The sequence below is a fragment of the Clavelina lepadiformis genome, chromosome 7, assembly GCF_947623445.1.
Source record: "Clavelina lepadiformis chromosome 7, kaClaLepa1.1, whole genome shotgun sequence".
Classification (NCBI taxonomy): domain Eukaryota; kingdom Metazoa; phylum Chordata; class Ascidiacea; order Aplousobranchia; family Clavelinidae; genus Clavelina; species Clavelina lepadiformis.
Window position 1 is genome coordinate 16,423,575 of NC_135246.1, and position 18,978 is coordinate 16,442,552.

General features: G+C 35.9%; 3 protein-coding genes across 3 annotated transcripts; 2 read left to right on the forward strand and 1 right to left on the reverse strand.

Moving 5' to 3' along the window:
- Positions 1-255: 255 nt before the first annotated feature.
- Positions 256-4,217, reverse strand: LOC143466270 (coadhesin-like). Its single transcript, XM_076964929.1, has 9 exons — positions 3,164-4,217; positions 2,871-3,015; positions 2,499-2,629; positions 2,170-2,403; positions 1,915-2,037; positions 1,622-1,747; positions 1,318-1,440; positions 1,000-1,122; positions 256-824 (listed from the first exon to the last, which is right to left on the reverse strand). The coding sequence occupies exons 1-9, from the start codon at positions 4,134-4,136 to the stop codon at positions 793-795; spliced, it is 2,010 nt and encodes a 669-aa protein (XP_076821044.1). The 5' UTR covers positions 4,137-4,217; the 3' UTR covers positions 256-792.
- Positions 4,218-5,588: 1,371 nt separating this feature from the next.
- On the forward strand, positions 5,589-10,772 carry LOC143466200 (uncharacterized). The gene is made up of 9 exons (XM_076964837.1): positions 5,589-5,655; positions 7,611-8,166; positions 8,338-8,468; positions 8,573-8,806; positions 9,025-9,147; positions 9,294-9,419; positions 9,615-9,737; positions 9,979-10,101; positions 10,322-10,772. Exons 1-9 carry the CDS (start codon positions 5,589-5,591, stop codon positions 10,351-10,353), a joined length of 1,515 nt encoding a protein of 504 aa, XP_076820952.1. The 3' UTR covers positions 10,354-10,772.
- Positions 10,773-12,490: 1,718 nt separating this feature from the next.
- Positions 12,491-16,806, forward strand: LOC143466271 (uncharacterized). The gene is made up of 10 exons (XM_076964930.1): positions 12,491-12,680; positions 12,765-13,498; positions 13,677-13,821; positions 13,986-14,116; positions 14,253-14,486; positions 14,712-14,834; positions 14,958-15,083; positions 15,164-15,286; positions 15,395-15,517; positions 15,710-16,806. Exons 1-10 carry the CDS (start codon positions 12,613-12,615, stop codon positions 15,739-15,741), a joined length of 1,839 nt encoding a protein of 612 aa, XP_076821045.1. The 5' UTR covers positions 12,491-12,612; the 3' UTR covers positions 15,742-16,806.
- The last annotated feature ends 2,172 nt before the right edge of the window (positions 16,807-18,978 follow it).

An 18,978-nucleotide genomic window follows, 5' to 3' on the forward strand; every position in this document is an offset into this window, starting at 1 on the left:
AAGAATAAAAATCATGTTTATATTCCAAGGCTAAGTTTTAAAATTAAGCAACGTCTGGCAAGAGCGCCAAAAATTGGACTTCTAAGGAGAATTCTGGAGACACGATTGTTTATATTTGCAAGGTTGACGTCACGAAGTTAATTAATCGAATTCGCAATACGAGAATCGACTGAACGTTTCACTCTGTACTTTGACAGTTTTGATGTATTTTTATGTTATTGATGTTTTGAATCAAATTATAATCTTAAATTAAACAAGTTTGGACGCATAAAGTACAACACAAGCTCCAGATATCTTGCCAAGCATATCTTTTTCTGTTGAAAATCGTGTTAAACATCACTTTTTCTGATTAAAAATTGCAAGTTTTTTTATTTGTTTAAAGGACAGATTTACTGTATATATGTAAACTATATGACAGTAATCAACGATTTTGTGCAATTGTTTGGGAAAAATCCACAAACGTACACAGGAATTATTATCAAATAACAGAGAATTTCAAACATTGCAAAATTCGTTAATGAAAACATTACCAATGTGTAACAGGTGATGAGAATGCAGGTATAATTTCTGACCAAAGTCGAAACGTACAGTGTAATGAACCATACACCTATTACGTATGACTTTTACACCAACTACATGCAAAATAATTTTTTGCTAATTTTGCGATGTTGAAGGCGTTTGTTAATTGTGAAATCATCTTTTAATACATTAAGTTCGTGGCCACTTTGCAATTTCAAAGTCCTGCTGTAAAATATGTTTTCCGGGCTGAAAATTTTTCGGACGTTTTATTGCTCAGACTTCCATGGGTAAACGTTCAAGTCGTTCTAAATTTGAAATAAACGTTTTGTAAACATCGATTCAAAAGATCGTATATACATGACAAGAAAAGCATTTCGGTTCTATTAAAACGATTCACAGTACAATTTACATAACACATAAGAGAAACGGTTATGAATTAATTTGAAATAGTGTATGAATATAAAAGCGGTTTTATTATACCAACACATTCTTCATTCCTATACTCATATGGTTCTCCACAATCGCACCAATATCCTCCAACAGTATTTTTGCAAACGCTGTTTCCTTTGCACTCATCCAACGGTGTTAAACATTCATCTACGTCTGAAAAAATAGTATTTTAAATAATAATTTATTGCACAAAAACATTTCACATTTGATGATGTAAACGTTTAATATAATTTCTGTTTGAATCCATGCTTACTACCTGCATGCTCATCATAAAAACTGCTTTTAAATGAAAAATCTCACCATAATTTTTTACCAAATTTGAGTGTCTTGGACAACACTTTGAATTACCTTTGCAAATTCTTCCATCACCGGTGAAACCAGGGTTGCAGATACAGTCAAAAGAACCAACCGAGTTTAAGCACGTTGCATTTGCATGACAATCATTTAAGGATGTGTAGCATTCGTTAACATCTGGCGAGAAAAAGGAAAAATTGTTATCAAAATAATTCTTAATTGCAATAAAAATAAGCACTTCATTCTAATTTCTGCAACACAGAGAGCAATTTTTTCAACGAAGTGGACCAACAGCATTGCATATAGCATAAGAGAATAACATCTTTTACGGTCTGCTGCTTTCTCAGTTACTACTTACCGTGGCACACTACTCTACTTTCCTTGTAACCGCCAAGACACTCACAATCAAAGCTTCCTTCAGTATCTGCACATTTGGTAGTTTTCACGTCGCAATTATGTGTTCCGAGTGTGCACTCGTCAACGTCTATAAGTATAATATAAGTGTTACGTCATTTTAACCTGCAGATCATATTTTTTACGGTTTAATTCTGAATATGGTCGTCCCAGACCTTTTGCAGTTATCTTTGGTAACTTATAAAAAGGAAGACCACAAAGCACATATCAAGTTGCCACCAAACATTTTAAAGTTACTTGAGCAATGTGTCCCATTTCCGGTATACCCGTGCTCACATAGACAAACGTAGCTTCCTGGTATGTTGGCACATACCGCGTGACTATGGCAAATGTACATACCATTTTCGCATTCATCGATATCTACAAAACAAACTCAAATCGACAATATAAAGTTGCGTCACATAATTATGAAATTAAGCAAACATAAGGTTGCGGAATTTAACGCAAGGCAAGGTGTAGCGGGAAGATTCTTTGGGAGCACCATTTTTATACCTTGCTCACAGCATTCGCCATACCACCCTGGTCCGCACAAGCACCCTGATGACGTCATTTTACCGTCAAAACAGAACCGATTGCAAGGTATTTCTTGGGTTAACTCGTCGGGGCAAGATACACCACCGCATGATGGAGACACGAGAACATATCGCGCACGGGTTGAAGTGCCGTTTGGTCCGCACTCCGCTGAGCAATTGCTCCATGTTGTCCAAGCTGAAACCTCGCAGTTGACTAGAAAACCAAACGCATATTTCAGTATAGCGGTACCGGTTCTAAACTGTTAACCACGTACTGTATAAATACTATATAAAGCAGGAAATTCCTACTCGGACAGCAATATCCTTTGCATGATTCACGTTCTTCGGTTGGGCCGTCGCAAGCATCTCCACCGCATGTGCGGAGGCGATCTATGGTTCTACTTTTCGTGCGGGTACCATTCCCGCATTCACGATCACAGCTGCAAAAAATCGCTGACAAATTTGGTTGTGATTTCAGTGATAACAGATTATTCAGTATAAAATCGGCCCCTTTATATTTGAATGGAATATTGGAGTTACAAAATCGTTACAAATAATATGATTATTTGTAAAAGTTTCATAGTTCCTAATAAAAATATATTCATAGACACATAAAAGACTTTAACTAATAAAAAGCAGTATTCCATATTCTAACAACCCTAAAATACTAAAAGCATCCACCTGGACCACACTGACCACTCAGACCATTTGCAATTGATTGGGCAACATATGTCTTTACACGTTTCTTCCTGTGCACTGTTATCGACACAATCGACTCCACCACAAATGCTTGCAGTCTTTACAGTTCTTTGACGTTTTCTAAGACCTGGGTAAGTTTATATAAAAATAATATCGTGAATGTGTTGCAATATTTTACATTAATCATATCGTTTGTTACAATGACCATGTAATGAAATTAATCGAAAAATCCTGAAAAAAGTGATAAGCCCTGGAATGTGTTTTAATTTTCAAACCTTGTCCGCATGTTTTTGAACATTCGCTCCATTCTTCCCAAATATTCCAAACACAATCTATAGGACAGCACTGAGCGTTGCACTCTTGCAGTTCCATTGTCGAACCTGAGCAGTTTATTCCTCCACAATTTGCATGCTTTGTAATATTTCTGGACCGCATTTTTGTTCCACCGTCGCATGTTACCGAACACGTGCTAAAGTTACCCCATGGTCCCCACTCACAATCCTCAGGACAACACTGGGTGTTGCAAGTGCGATTTTCTGTTGACAAACCAACACAAGTTGAACCACCGCACTTTGCGCTGATTTGAACGCTTCGTGATCGTTTTTGTGTGCCTCCCCCACAGCTTGCAGAACACGAGCTGAATTTACTCCACGCGTCCCAAACGCAATCGGCTGGACAGCAGTCAGTGTTGCAAAGACGAATATCTGTTGATAAACCGCTGCAAGATGAACCACCACAACTAGTGTCGGTTATAATACTTCTTTGTCTTGACTGCATTCCACCACCACAATTAGCCGAACACTTTCCGAATTTGCTCCAGGTCCCCCAAACGCAGTTGACGGGACAACAGCGGTTATTGCAAGATGTCGAAGACGTAGATGAACCTGGGCAGCCGGACCCTCCACAGGAAGCAGTGACAGCGTATCCTCTCGATCTTGTTTTTGTTCCTAGACCGCAGGTTGCAGAACAGCTGCTCCAGCTTCTCCAAGAAGCCCATTGACAATTTCTCCTGCAGCAATTTGTGTTGCAATTTCTTAAAGCAGGAAGATCACAGCTTCCGCAAGAACCTTCTTTTTTTGTTATTACAGGTGTTTGATACCCTCCTCCACAAGATTGGGAACACGATCCCCACTTCCACTGACACGGAGATGAATCGCAGGACGGTTTGCAAGCTGATGCAGTATGAAATCCAAAACAAAGCAAATGCAACAATGACGCAAGGTAAGTTAAGGTAAGCATCGTTATCATAAACTATTCTTTGCACTGTTTCTTCTCTCTTTGGTGAAGAAACTACGTCACCTGAGTCGTCTCGAAACGTTTTGCTTATGAATAGTCTTAACATCTTCTTATATCAGAATCAACGATACGTCCAATGGAATTCGACAATAACAGGTTTTACAAGCAGACAAAAACAATTTAATCTTAGTTTAGAGCGCTTCTGTACACATTGTAAAAAGTTTGTAAAGCAAACTTTAACAACAGATATTGTATTCTTGTGAACCAGTAGCGACTGCCCCCAACGTTTCAAATACCTTAAGATGTCAATATTTTGTTTGTTTTCTATGAAAATTTTCAGTTTAAGGTAAGGAACTTTTACTGTAACTTGTAAAAGTTTAATTAATATATTCTTTTGTTAGAAAATATATACTGAGAAGAATGTACGCGATTGTGACAGAACTACCTATAGTCTAGTCCGAACAAGTCTGAACCACTGGTAAGTTTTTAATTAAAAACGTGAAATCATCAAGTTATTGTTGCTTTTTTTGTTGCATGTTATGAAAATATGAAAATTCTATTTATATAGTATTGTTTTGTCCGCGAAACCATTTCAGATATTGTCCGCGCATGTCTTAACTTTGTAAACATATAATAAAGGTCAGTTACGTACTTGCCACCGTTGCCACGCGAATGTTAAACTTCATCATAACTTTTGAAAGCATTACCTTTTGTGTCCTCCCATAAGCGTAGACCTTGCAATCAAACTCTTGTTTCTTGAAAGAGCAACATCAAATGTTGTTCTGTCGACGGCCCAAAATGGAATCTTTGGAGACGCAATGGGGAACCAGCAGTATAATCTATATACTTTTCAAGATGTTTACTTGCACTTAGGTCACGTTTGAAAAGTTGTTGAAAGCTTAGAAAACAGTTTTGACGTTTTTTCTTGTAGCCTACGCATATATACTATAACACTGAAAGCTGTATTTATACTAAGCGCAAGAAAATGCCTTACCGTAGGTACGAAATCTTGGAAAAGATCTTGGTAAAAATTCAAAATAATCCCCAAACCTTGAAAAAACCATTGCAGTTAAATTTATTGTATATTTGAGGAAAATTTCGGTTTGTTTAAATCGTTTTTCAAAGGTCATCGATCAAAGACAACACTTATGGCGTTTTTGCTTGTACTGAGACATCAAGAAATTTTTAACTGTGGTACAGCACTGAATAAACTTTGATTTAATGTTAAGTTTAATTAATTTTTAACATAGTTCCTTTTGTTAATAAATATGTGCTTACAGTAAAAGATTGCACTCGATTGTGATAGAACTGCCTATAGTTTAGTCTAGTCCGAACAAATTTGAACTACCGGGAACTTTTTATTAAAACACGTGAAATCACAAAGCGTTTTATGATGCACCGTATGAAAAAATTATATCCATAGTATTGTTTTGTCGACCAAGCCTTTTCATGAAATGGCCCGACATGTTTGAACCTCGTAAACAAGAAATAAAGGCTTGTTATGCCTTGTGGAACTTCTCACAGCTGCTAGGTAAGTTTTCAAGTTTACTGTAACTTTTGAAAGCTTTACGTTTTGTGTTTTCCGATAATCGTGAACTCTTCCAAAAAACTCTTGTGGTTTGGTAAAGCAGGCTGCCCTGCCGAGAGCTCAAAATAGGATTTTTGGATATGTAGTAAGGAACCAGTAGTTAAGTAGTAAATCTATTTGCTCTTCACGATGGTTGCTCACTTTTGGGTCACGTTGTAAAAGTTGTTGAAAGCCTGTTTAAAACAGTAAATACGTTTTTTCATGTACACCTATAACAATGCAAAGCTGTATTTATACCACACAGAACAAACACAAACACAGAGAAATCCCTTAAGTACGAAAATTGAAAGACGATCTTAGTAAAAATCAAAAATAATATTCAAAACTTGCAACAACCAATCTTTTTTAGAGGTCATCGCTCAAGGATAAGACTTTATGGCGCCTTTGTTTGTACTGAAACATGAACAAGTTTGTGATACGACAACAAAAAAAATCTTAGCTTTGATGTTAAGTTAAAAATTACAAATCTTCGTAAAACTCAAAATTTTATCACGATAACTGCGTCACCATTCAAAGGACAGTGTCAACCCAAGCACTTTACTGTCCCGTGATCTGATCATATCAAAGTTCATTGACATTTACTCAGCTCGTGCTTGTTGGCCAGGGTAAATATTAAATTTTTCTGGCAATTTATCTTACCCTGGAGAGTATTTATTTTACACGTAAAACTTCTTTTAAATGGCTGCGAACGCTCAATCTTATCTCCTAGTAGTCATGGCAACACCATGACGTACCGAATCTCGACTCTTACGGTGTTTGAATGAAGTAACAGTGACGGCGTGAAGTACATTTATAAATCAAAGTGACACGTTTATTATGTCATCATAAGGCACAAGCATGCGGAAACAACATTCGTTAGATTCAAGAAATCTGCATAAATAGATGAGATATATCCCATAAGATGTAGCACTCTTCACATGTAGCCTACAAACTTGCCCTATCGATATTCACATCGCTTACTATATCATTGCGTAGTTTCTTAGAATTTGCATAATATTATTTTAACTTAAGCCATCTTACAATTTTAATTCACATTTTTTGCATGGACAAGTTAAGTTTTATCATAGATTTGATAAACGTGATGCTGCGCTATATGTGGGAATGACAGGAAGAAAGACAGACAAATTAAGATATAGTAAGCAAAAGATAAATTAAACAAATATGTGTTGTAACTCTTGAAATAAATTTTCTCATCACACTCCACAAAAAATTTTGCCAGGAAAGCAAACAATTATAAATATTTATGAAGAGCGAAACAAATATCAATGTATATTTTCCAACGGAACAGTTGATAAACTTTTATAAAAGTTTTACCAACCTATAGACACACACTTCTAATGCCAGACTTGATAAAACGACAATCTGTTTGTTATATAGGTTATAAGTTTATTTACAAAGCACTTATTGTTGAGAAAACGTTAAGCATAGAAAGAAGGTTATTCCAATTCAAACACTCCAAAAGTTACGTATATATTCCGGACAGACATAAGTACAAAAGCAAAGAAAAAACAAAGCAACTTAACCAGAATTGAAAGATAAAATTCATTTCCAATAAACTATGACTGAGCAACAGACGTGTGATTGTAAAAATTTGCATGTTTGATGTTCATACTAAAAGCATTTAAGTGTTTAAAATAAGTTGTTGCGGTAGGACAGTTTTGCTTTTACGAAGTGAGATCGTTTAAGAACTTGCAACTTCTTATTCTACAAGTTGTAAGAATAAGTACATAGGATAATACAGAAAATAATAGAAGAAATGAAAACTTGCACCCTGTTGCTGCTGGTGCTGCTGTTTTTTTCCAACTTTTATTGTTCATCGGCATGGGGGTAAGTAAACATCCGTTAGACACGAACCTTTTCGTACAGACCATATTCTAAACGATTTCCATGGTTCGCAGGAGACGACGAAGAAGACGATGTGATTCATCACCGTGCCAATGGACGTGGGGACCATGTTCAAAGTCTTGTGGCCAAGGAACGCAATCACCTCAAGTTACAAAGCCACAAGGCTCGTGTGGAAGTTGTAACCTTCCAGGACCAAGGAGCTGTAACACTCAATGCTGTCCGGTTAATTGTCAGTGGGGTTCGTGGAGCGCTTACGGCTCGTGCTCAGCGACTTGCGGTCCTGGAACCCAATCCCGTTCGAGAAGTATTGCAACCCCTGCAAGTTGTTCTGGGGCGAGCTGCTCAGGGACGACTGCTGAATCACGCGATTGTAATGTCCAGTGCTGTCCTGTCGACTGTGTTTGGGGTGAATGGGGAGATTGGGGTGATTGTTCGAAAACATGTGGCATCATTAGCCGCTCCAGGCATCATTAGCCGCAACAGGCCAGTATCGATAGCCAACTCGTGTGGAGGAGAAGAATGTAGCGGGGACAGTAGTGAAGAAAAAACCTGTAATGATATATGTTGTCCGGTTGACTGCGCATGGTCTGTCTGGTCGGAATGGAGCAGGTAACGGAATACAGCTTTATGTCCTTATAAGAAAACAGTAAAATGTATATAATACTGTATACCTAAACATACATGATGAACGTAACCTTTAAAATGAATCTCGTTTTTTAACACCTTTATGCTGTAAAGAAATCGAGACGATTATTTGTATTTGTGCAATGTATAATGTAGTTGTGATCGCGATTGTGGAGGCGGTAAACACACGAGAAACAGATCTATAGATGAGATTAGTTCTTGTGGTGGAAAAACATGTGAAGGTCCTACCGAGCAAAGTGAAGCCTGCAATGAACAATGTTGTCCAGGTGAACGCACTTTACTTTTCTTGCTCAGTCCTGTGCGATAAAAATATTATTAGTAGCAAGAAGTTTTAGAGATTTTACCACTAAACCAACGTCTTTATATATAGTCGATTGTGAAGTTACCCCTTGGACACCATGGAGCGACTGTTCAGCTGAATGTGGTCCAAATGGAACATCTACCCGAGATCGAGACATTCTGGTCCATTCCTTATGCGGCGGAACTCCATGTCCAGACGAATTGTCAGAAGAGAGACCGTGTAATCGATTCTGTTACAACGGAGATGTGATTCCAACGGGATGTTCTTGTGGATCAGGATGGCGCGGGGATTGCTGCGAAGAAGGTATTTTTCTAGTTACTTTTAGCTGTAGATTGATTATATTGAGCAATTCCTTGAGGTACCGCTCCGTATATGATAGCTTTGATGTTTAAAACCAAAGTATAAAAATTTTATTACATTATATATTATATTAGGCTACATACAATATTTTATAGTGTTACCAACAGTTTTATACTTTATTATTTATTCGTTTGTTCGTATGTTTCTTTATTTTTTAAAAGATATTGACGAATGCGAGGAAGGTCTCGCCGGCTGCCATGATGATGCAGTTTGTGTTAATATCCCAGGAGATTTTGTTTGCAAATGTCTACCTGGTTATACAGGAAATGGGACTCACTGTGCCAGTAAGCTCTAAAATGTCTTAGAAGACTACGCTAACTGTACAAATTTAAAATAAAAACTTAAAGTTAAATTTTTAACTCAACTCAGCTTTAAGTATTTTAAGTTGACTAGAACTTTAACTTGAAAAACGATGTTATCGCACTTCAAGATATCGACGAATGCAAACTTGGCATTCACAATTGCGACGTTGAAACTACGAGATGTGTCGATAAAAAAGGAAGTTTTGATTGTGATTGTTTGGGCGGTTATATAGAGAGTAAAGTTCTTTGTCACGGTAAGTAAAGGTTACATGCAACAACGCCATTTAACGATTAATTATTTAATGAATGTTATGAATATATTTATAACTATGTACAATTTCTATAAATACCAACCGTATTATAAATAACTTGTATTATTTTCTTGAAAACATCTAAAGTAAATCTTAAATACAAAGAAAGGCAATTTTTTTGTTCAAAATTTTTTGTAGACATGGACGAATGTTCGACCTCATTAGCCAACTGCAGTGAATATGCGACGTGCCTGAATGTGATAGGTTCTTACAAATGCATATGCGACGACGGTTTTAAGGGAGACGGAAGAGTTTGCGATGGTATCATTATTTTTAATTTTCCTATAACGTTCTTTAATTATATTGCACAGAATTTACCACCGAACACTATATTAATCCTGTATGAAGGTCATTGACTTTTCATTTTTGCTAAGCTTATAACCGGGCGTTTTCATGGTCTTCCAGACCTCTTAAATGATTTCCGACACCTTCGCTTCCGTTTTCAAACAATTCTAACCTGACAGTTGATTTTAACCTTAACAGTTTTCATAAACATTTGTAGACGTTGACGAATGTTTAACACCGTTGGATGAGTGCAAAGGAAACAGCGTTTGCAGAAATACTGTTGGAGGATATTGGTGTGATTGTGGAGAACCATACGAGTATAACGATGGAGAGTGTGTTGGTAAGACAAAATGATAGATTTATTTTGACTGCATTATAAAAGTTTCTATTAAGTTTCAACTGGGAAAAAGTTCAATAAAAACCACCTATTGTAACTGGTTTTATTCATTAACTCGTTACTGTAAAGAAAGATTATTTATTAAGCGTTTGATGTTAAAAAGTTGTCGTTAACAAACCTTTTGCAATTATTGAAATAATTTTCATAAAATTCCGTCTGATAGATCGCAGCGAAGGTTCAACTTTTGACCTGTGAGCGTCAAAAAACAAACCTAAACTTCAAAGGCAAAGCTTAGTAAGGCAAAGTAAACTTCAAAATTAATTAACCAATTGAAACTGATGAACAATATCTGGCAATAGCTTATCTATTTTTGCGTTTTGAAATGATACGTTACATTTGCTACTTTATGTCTCCAACTAGCGACCAGATTTAATTTATCAATTCCATTGGCATCGGCATCCCATTTGCACTATGTTTGAAACGGCTGGGATAATTAAATAACTTTAATCTTAGAATGATTTTATAATGGTTTGAGTTCTTTAATTTGTATCAAAAAACTTTTGGTTGCAATTAAATGATGTCATTGATCACTTGTAAATATTTCTTGAAAGTTGCATACAGAGATTATTGTTTATTAGAAGTTTACAATAGAAAGAATGAATTTACGTAGTGTTTTAGTCGAATGTTTATTTGTGTTTGAACAAAATATAATTGAGGTCTGTTAATCTTAATTGTCCATATAGCATAGTTGTGATACTTAATGTTTAGTAAATGAAACATGAAACGCAGTTAGATTTCGTGATCTCGATCGGAGGTCAACCCAACCCCAACCAAGAAGAATAAACAAACAAAAAAATTGCTCTCTCTCCGCATTGAAGCGTATCGTTTTCGTTTACTCATTTACGCACCACTAACTCGACTAACTTATTCTTTTGTGTTCTCTTCTCGCGGTCAGCTGGTTTTTCGCACAGCGGAGACGCGGCATATCAAGAAAAACTTCTAGAAATGTATCACTTGAGGAAATACTTAATTTACACAAAATGCACTTTCTTTAGTTTTACAATTATGATGTATACAGGAAGCCAGATGTTTTTGCTACTAACCTGTAAAAATCTGATCAGTTTACGACTTATAGTTTTCGAATAATTAACGATTTAAACTTTAAATAAATAACGATTTAATTTGGATAGGGTTAAAGGGATTGTTCAGTCGATAACTATTTGGAAAAGATAACCTTCCAGACAATTAACTACACCTTTGCTGCTTGGCACAAAACGTTTGTAACAGACGTATAAAGAAGTATGACCACGTTAAATAAAAATTTAAAAAACATTTTTACTGGGAAACTCGTTTCAACTTGGGCGAGAATGACGATATTAAACTCCTTCATTTAATAACGTCATGGTTCACACAATAACAGAGTTTGAAAAGGAGCGTCTAGACGAATTATAAAAAGTTGAGTTCTATTTATAAAGCCATTAATGGGTAAATTCCTTCGATAACTGAAAGGAAGTTTTAAAATGATGAATGTCAACCAATGCCAATAACATTTACTTTATACTAGGGCAAAAAAGAAAACTTTTGGTGAACCAATTGAACCACTTAGTCTGCTCGAGCAAACAAGTTTTGTTCTATTAGAAATAACGGTTGATTATTATGGATGTTAGATATAGCCGCAGAATCTGCCATCGACTATAATAAGTGTGTGTGGTTACATATATACTTTAATTAGAACATCAAATCTCTTGAATTTAACAGGTTTTTGAAATTACAGCATGCACAAATAGAGAACCGAAATAATTGCTAACATTCTGGGAATGAAATATTTTAGCAAAAATATCAATGAAAAGGAATAATAGGGAAAAAACAAAACGATCAAACTCAAGTATTAAATGCATGTTTGTTGGAAATCATCTGCAAAACGATTTGTGTACATCTATCAACAGGGAACCGCTTTTAAAGAAACTCTCTCATTGTAAAGAAATTCCCTTAGCTTATTACAAAGCAAATATTTAATGTGTTGTGCAATCTTAGGCTTTAGCAGTCCCTTCAATCTCAGAGCGATCAGATATTTTTCAAATTACAAACTATAGCGCTATTGACATGTAAATCTTTTTGAAAAGAAATTTCGTAGAACTCCATTCCAGTTCTTATTCCGAGCAATCATTTTGATCTTGAGATCAAAGATATTATTTTCGTTATATTTGTCCAGAGCCTACAATACTTGCTTTATGATAGAGATAGATCAATCATAAAATATACTCTAAAAAGTATCTTAAACAAACTAAATATCGAAAGTTAATAATAACTGCTTATAAATACGCAAGCAAGAGCACGATGTCGTTTTTAGGGTTATAAAGAATTACGACGATAACTTCAAAATGTTAAATAACAAATGGCAGAGATGCGATCACGCATTAAAAAATATATAAGTTTAAAATTAATTTTATTATTTAGTTATAAAGCATTTAGGTTAAGTGATTTTAGTTTACCTACGAATACAAGAGCAACGAAATGAAAGCTTGGACTTTGTTACTGCTGGTTGCAGTTTGTGCACATTTTGATTTTTCGTCGGCATGGAGGTAAGCAAAATGATAATTTGTCATAAATTAATATAGAACCTTTTCTGGGCAAAGAACCCAAATAAAAAAATTCAATAATTGCAGGAGAAGGCGACGACGAGCATGTGACACCTCTCCATGCCAATGGGTTTGGGGATCTTGTTCTCAATCTTGTGGCGGTGGTACTCAGTCACCTACAATAACAAGATCACAAGGTTCGTGTGGGAGTTGCAATCTTCCCGCAGCGAGAAGTTGCAACAACAACTGCTGCCCAAAAAGCTGTCAATGGGCTTCTTGGGGAAGCTGGGGAAGTTGTTCAGCCATCTGCGGGTTGGGAACGCGAACAAGATCAAGAGGATATGCTGTCACTGCTTCCTGTGGCGGGTCCGGCTGCCCAGGTTCATCTACGTCTTCGACATCTTGCAATAACGGCTGTTGTCCTGTCAACTGCGTTTGGGGACCGTGGACAAGCTTCGAAACATGTTCAGTAACTTGCGGTGGTGGAATACAATCAAGATCACGCAGTGTGACGACGAGTGCCAGTTGTGGTGGTTCATCATGCAGTGGTTTGACTTCAGAAATTCGTACCTGTAACACTGAGTGCTGTCCAGTTGAATGTGTGTGGGGACCATGGAGCGACTTTAGCTCCTGTTCTGTGACATGCGGTGGTGGAACCCAATCGCGATTCAGGAATATTTTACACCACGCAAGTTGTGGAGGATCGAGCTGCTCCGGATCATCAATTGAATCAAACTTCTGCAATACTCAATGTTGTCCTGTTGATTGTGTATGGGGAGAGTGGGGAGAATGGAATGCCTGCTCAATATCGTGTGGTTCAGGTTTGCATCGAAGCTTCTCGAAATGTTGTTATTAAAAGGTTACATTATAAAAAAAATCTTATAATTTAAAATACATTAATTTTCAATATTTGTGAAACTATTTCAAGCCACATAAACTAAACAACATTTCACTAAAAGCTTACCGTGTATGAACCAGCCTTCATAGCAATGTTTACAGGCATCAAAAGTCGATCAAGATCAGTAAAGACTCCAGGTGTTTGTGGTGGGAAAGAATGTATTGGTGAAACTTTGGAAAAAGCAAAGTGTAATGACATATGTTGTCCGGTGGACTGTAAATGGTCTGATTGGTCGGAATGGGGCAGGTAAAAGAATTGTGCCGTATCTAATTTTTACAGCCATTCATGAATATCTTTTGAAATTCGATGACGAACTCGTTTCAGTTCAAATCATTATTCGTTGATAGAATAATAAACTTTCATTGCATACCATTAAACTATATAAAAAGTAAGCTCACATTAACATGTAGGTGTGATCGTGATTGCGGAGGAGGTATTCACGCAAGAAACAGAACTATAGCTGAGATTAATTCTTGTGGTGGACTTGCTTGTGAAGGCCTCATCGAGCAAAGTGAAGCCTGTAATGAACAATGTTGTCCAGGTAAACGTTATCTGCATTGCGTTATACTCCATAACTGAAAAAAAAACGCAATAGAATAGTTTTATACATGTAACCTTTCCAGCTATTAAGTTTCTTTTCGATTTTAATAATACGATTTCGAATGTTTTTTGCTCAGTCGATTGCGAGGTTTCACCGTGGACATCATGGTGCGACTGTTCAGCTGAGTGTGGACCAAACGGAACTTCCAGCCGGAAAAGAGATATTCTTGTTTATCCTTTATGCGGCGGTATGCTTTGTCCTACCGATCTGATCCAAGACATATCGTGCAATCGGTTCTGTTTTAATGGAGAAGTGTTTCCACTTCGATGCTCATGCTGGACAGGGTGGCGCGGAGAATGTTGCGAGGATGGTGAGAATATTGTGTTTGCCTTGGCTTACGCGGTTATACAAAACATTGTTTCTTATTTACTTTGTGTTCAGTTTTAGAACGATTATTACAATCAGTAGGTGATTAGAGGATTTGGTTGCTAGTTTCATTGTGGAGACTGTTTTAGTTTTTGTTATTCTGACATTTTTATTTTTACTTGAAATGAATACTTCATTTTAACTTTATCACCTTTGTGAAAACCTGCAGATATTAATGAATGCGAAGAAGAAACCGACATTTGTCATAAACACGCTGTGTGTGTTAATACACAAGGAAGTTTTGGCTGTGGGTGTGTACATGGCTATACCGGAAACGGAACTCACTGCACAAGTAACTTTTTCTTTCAACGTATTTTAACTATACAAAATATAAAACGTGCTGATAATAGTTCGTGTCTGTGTTCCACAACCTTTTATTTACTCATAAACGTTCAATGGCTATGTCGCTTTTCAGACATGGACGAATGCGCACTAGGAATCGACAATTGCGATCTGGAAACAACGAAATGTGTAGATACTGAGGGAAGTTTTAAATGTGATTGTTTGGGCGGTTACACGGAAAGCAAAGTAGTTTGCCGAGGTAAGTAAGGTGCAGCATTTGTCTCCAAACTTTTGTTGTATTTTACTTTACATCATGCTTTTTTGTCTCATCACTGACAGACATCGATGAGTGTTCTACATCATTTGTCGATTGTCATATCAACGCCACTTGCTTAAACCGGATTGGGTCTTTCGACTGCGAATGTAAAACCGGTTTTACGGGCAATGGAAGACTGTGCGAAGGTGATAAAGTCGTTTGATAAAATTTAATAACTTTCGGAAAAAAAATCGTATACGAAGTACCTTTACCAAATACAGTAGTTTGTTAACCTATTCGATCGATATTTGTAGACGTCGAGGAATGTTTAACACCTTTGGATGAGTGCAAAGGAAACAGCGTTTGCAGAAATACTGTTGGAGGATATTGGTGCGATTGTGGAGAACCATATAAGTATAAGAATGGAGAATGTGTTGGTAAGCAAGACAATTCATTTGTTCATAGTAATTTACTCATTTAATTTCGTAAGTTGTCTTGAGTATGATTAATACCCAAATGCTTTGAAAAAATCTACATTTTAATTAATTTGTTAAATATTGTCAAGATTATATCATTAAAAATGTAAAGTGTTGCGCTGAGCAAAACATTTTCGTTCAATTCTGTTTTAGATCGGGCTGCGGACTCATCGTATGATCTGTGAAAGGGTGTCAGAGGAAACATGTTTTGAGTTCACGCTGTAATTATATATTTATAATGTTAAATTAGTTATTTTTGCACAGTGTTTAGCTTATACTTACTTTCGTCTCTACAGGAAACTTTTGTACATTGTTAATTGCTTATCAACGAAAATTTAATATGACGGTATTTTTTTTGCTACACAGTTGAATTTTTTCAAGCTTTTTCTCTAAACAGTTTTAGCAGTTGCGAAAAGATATTTTAGAATAGTAATTTTAAAAAAAGACATCATTCCATATTTTCTTCCACATGCATTGCTATTAGTTGGCTTAATTGATTTTTGCGTTAATTTGTGATTTAGACCTTTTAGTGTACGGCCGAAATCCGAAATTGCTATAGAGTATAGACAGTAAACGTTGGTGTATTAAAGAAACTTGCAAGCATCTTTATGGACACCTCTATTAAACCATATGTGTAATATTTCGTTAGTGTTGGTAATATTTTTGTGCGTGCAACTATACTTGAAAACCGCTATGATTAAGCATTTACAGAAACGATTTATTTCACAATTTAGGCCTACATACCACGTGGTTTGTGACATTCTATGTTGCAAAACGTTTATTATAACATTGTGATTATCAACTGAGTTGTTAAAAAGTGCTTTTCAAGAAGAGTTGTTCCTCAAATGAAGACAAATTGATGCTGAATGCGTCTTTACGTTACTCCGAGTATCACCTAATAATGAAGGATAATGAAGAACGTTGTTTTTAATCTACATTGAATGCTATTGAAAGTTAGAAGATCACAGGTGGGCTAATTGACTAGCTGTAAGAGCGGGAAGTTTCCTGGTTGGAGAAAATTTTAGTTGCATGAGTGTTGCGAACTTTGTTCCTCACGTGTGGTGTGGTTGCTTATCATCGTGTTTTTTTACCAATTAGCGGTTTTACCAATTAGCACCTTTTGCGTGTTTGTTTACTATTTTAATCACATGATTTGGCACCCTTGTTAAATATAAAGATTGTGCGCTTTTTAGAGTTTGTCTTTTAGCCGGTGTCTGGCTGTGAGCGATTAAATGCAGCTTTTCAAAGATCATCGGTTTGTTTTATTAGCGTGATAACGCTACACTGTTTAAAGTTACTGGCAGTTAGGGGTGTTGCGGTTCACCGTAAATGTGAAATTAAGCCTGGCTACATGAACGAGAAAATAATCGTTACATGAGTACTGCAAAATTGCCGTTAATTAACTTGGTATGTAACGTTTTCTATTGTTATTGCTGGTATAGCTCTTTTAATTTTTTATGATGATAATAAGTGTTTTTTTTTTGGAAATTTAATGTGAAAACATTTTCACAGAATTTAACAAAATACATCAAAAGGTGTATTAATATTAACAATGTTAAGAAGAAAGTTCACCTTACTTTCTATATTTAAATCAGTATTTACAATTTTTACATACTGTGGTAATTATTTAAGTAAATCAAATTAACTTCGATCAATTCAAATTATTTGGTCATGTACGTGCAAGTCATATTTTTCCAGCAAATGCAGATGACTACAAACGCTCTACAATGAGAATCTAACCACACATTTTGTCAAAAACCACTTGACCCCACGATGCGAAACAATTCTGAGGATTTGCACCTCATCAAATGGTTAGGTTAAACGCAAAACTTTGGTTTGTCTTACGGGATTGTTAACGGTAAATGTGTTATCGAATTTTGATTGACATTTTCAAGTTTTATCAAAGACATGTTCTTGTGATTAATCCGATTGGCATTTCTGTTGCACACATTTATCTAGAGAAAGTCGGGTTTTGGAATGGGGAAATGCCTAAATATTTGGGTCCGTGGAAAAAGTTTTAAGTATATACTATTTGAATCTATTTTGCAGTATCGCTACACCTTATGCACTCGTATACTTTACGCAAGTTTGTGAAAGGAAGGCAAAATAAATAACAGATATATCTGAACGTGATGCTTTGATAAAAGATTAAAAAGAAAAAAATATATAGTAGTTTATTGAAATGATGCACGAAAGATTCATCTCTTAGAATTCATCATTATCACTTCTAGTGATTTTATCTCTGTCTGAATAAATATAAGGCCACACTTCATAAAAAGAATTTTTCGTTCAACCAAAGAAAGTATTCATATTTCTGTTGCCAGAAATAATTCTTTGCATACACAACTTTATGCTAACAGCTTCTTATTTAAAGATCGCTCAGATATCACTTAGATAGAATTCGTTCGATGGTGATCAAATATACAAAGAAAATAGAACAACGAAAAATTCCTGGAAATGATCACATTTCCAGAAGCGAAAATTGTCAATATGAGAAACCTTGAGAAAGTTGTGTCACGGGTTTATTTTTATGCACCCGTTTTATGGCCATCACTTTGTACACTGTTTGTTTGCACCACACTTACATGGTAGTCAAATGTGTGGGTCAACTTCTATTTTTATTCGCGTTGTGTCATTTGTATGCATGCTTGTCAGGTTTTATGTTTGCTCGCGTGCTGCCGTATTCTACTTTTTTTATATGTACACATGCTTTTAGTCGATCTTTTGTGACGTTTCACTTCGCGAACCCTAGGGCCTAATTAGTATTTTGCATCCCGCGTTTATTTCCTCATGGCGTGACAACAGTGGAATCTGTGTTTTGTGTGGTGTTGCGCTCGTCTGGTGGAGTGTTAATTCAGTCTACGTTTGGGTTTTATAGAAGTAAGATGGTTGTTTTTATCGAAGAGATGCTATTAAACGTTAGTAAAGCAAAAAGAGCTAATTGACTAGCTGTCAAGCGGGAAGTTTCCTGGCTAAGAAAAAGTTTGGTTACAGATGTAGGTCTTAATATATCATTGCAAAAAAATATCCGCAGCGTTACAACTGGATCATACATTTACGAAAAAAATGTTGTTGTAAACTAAAGCTGTTGCTTAAAGAATTGTTTAAAGAAGTAAAAAAGCGAAAGTTAACGACAGTCATTTTAATTTGCTAGAAAAATGGTACTATTCAGGGTAGGAAAAATACAAAGGTGAATTACAAAGATCGAAGCTATATGTTCTTAAATGCAAGGGGTTAACAGAACAAAAATGAAATAGAAATGCAGTTGATCCTATTGTTTTATAAGTATATCCAAGTTAAACATTTTCAAAAGTTTTTGCTTAACGGAAATGTTATTTCACAGAATATAGTTTTACTAGGTTTTCAAAACAAATCTATGAAAGAAATAAAAGCTGTAGGACTCTTTTGTTTTACTTGTGTTC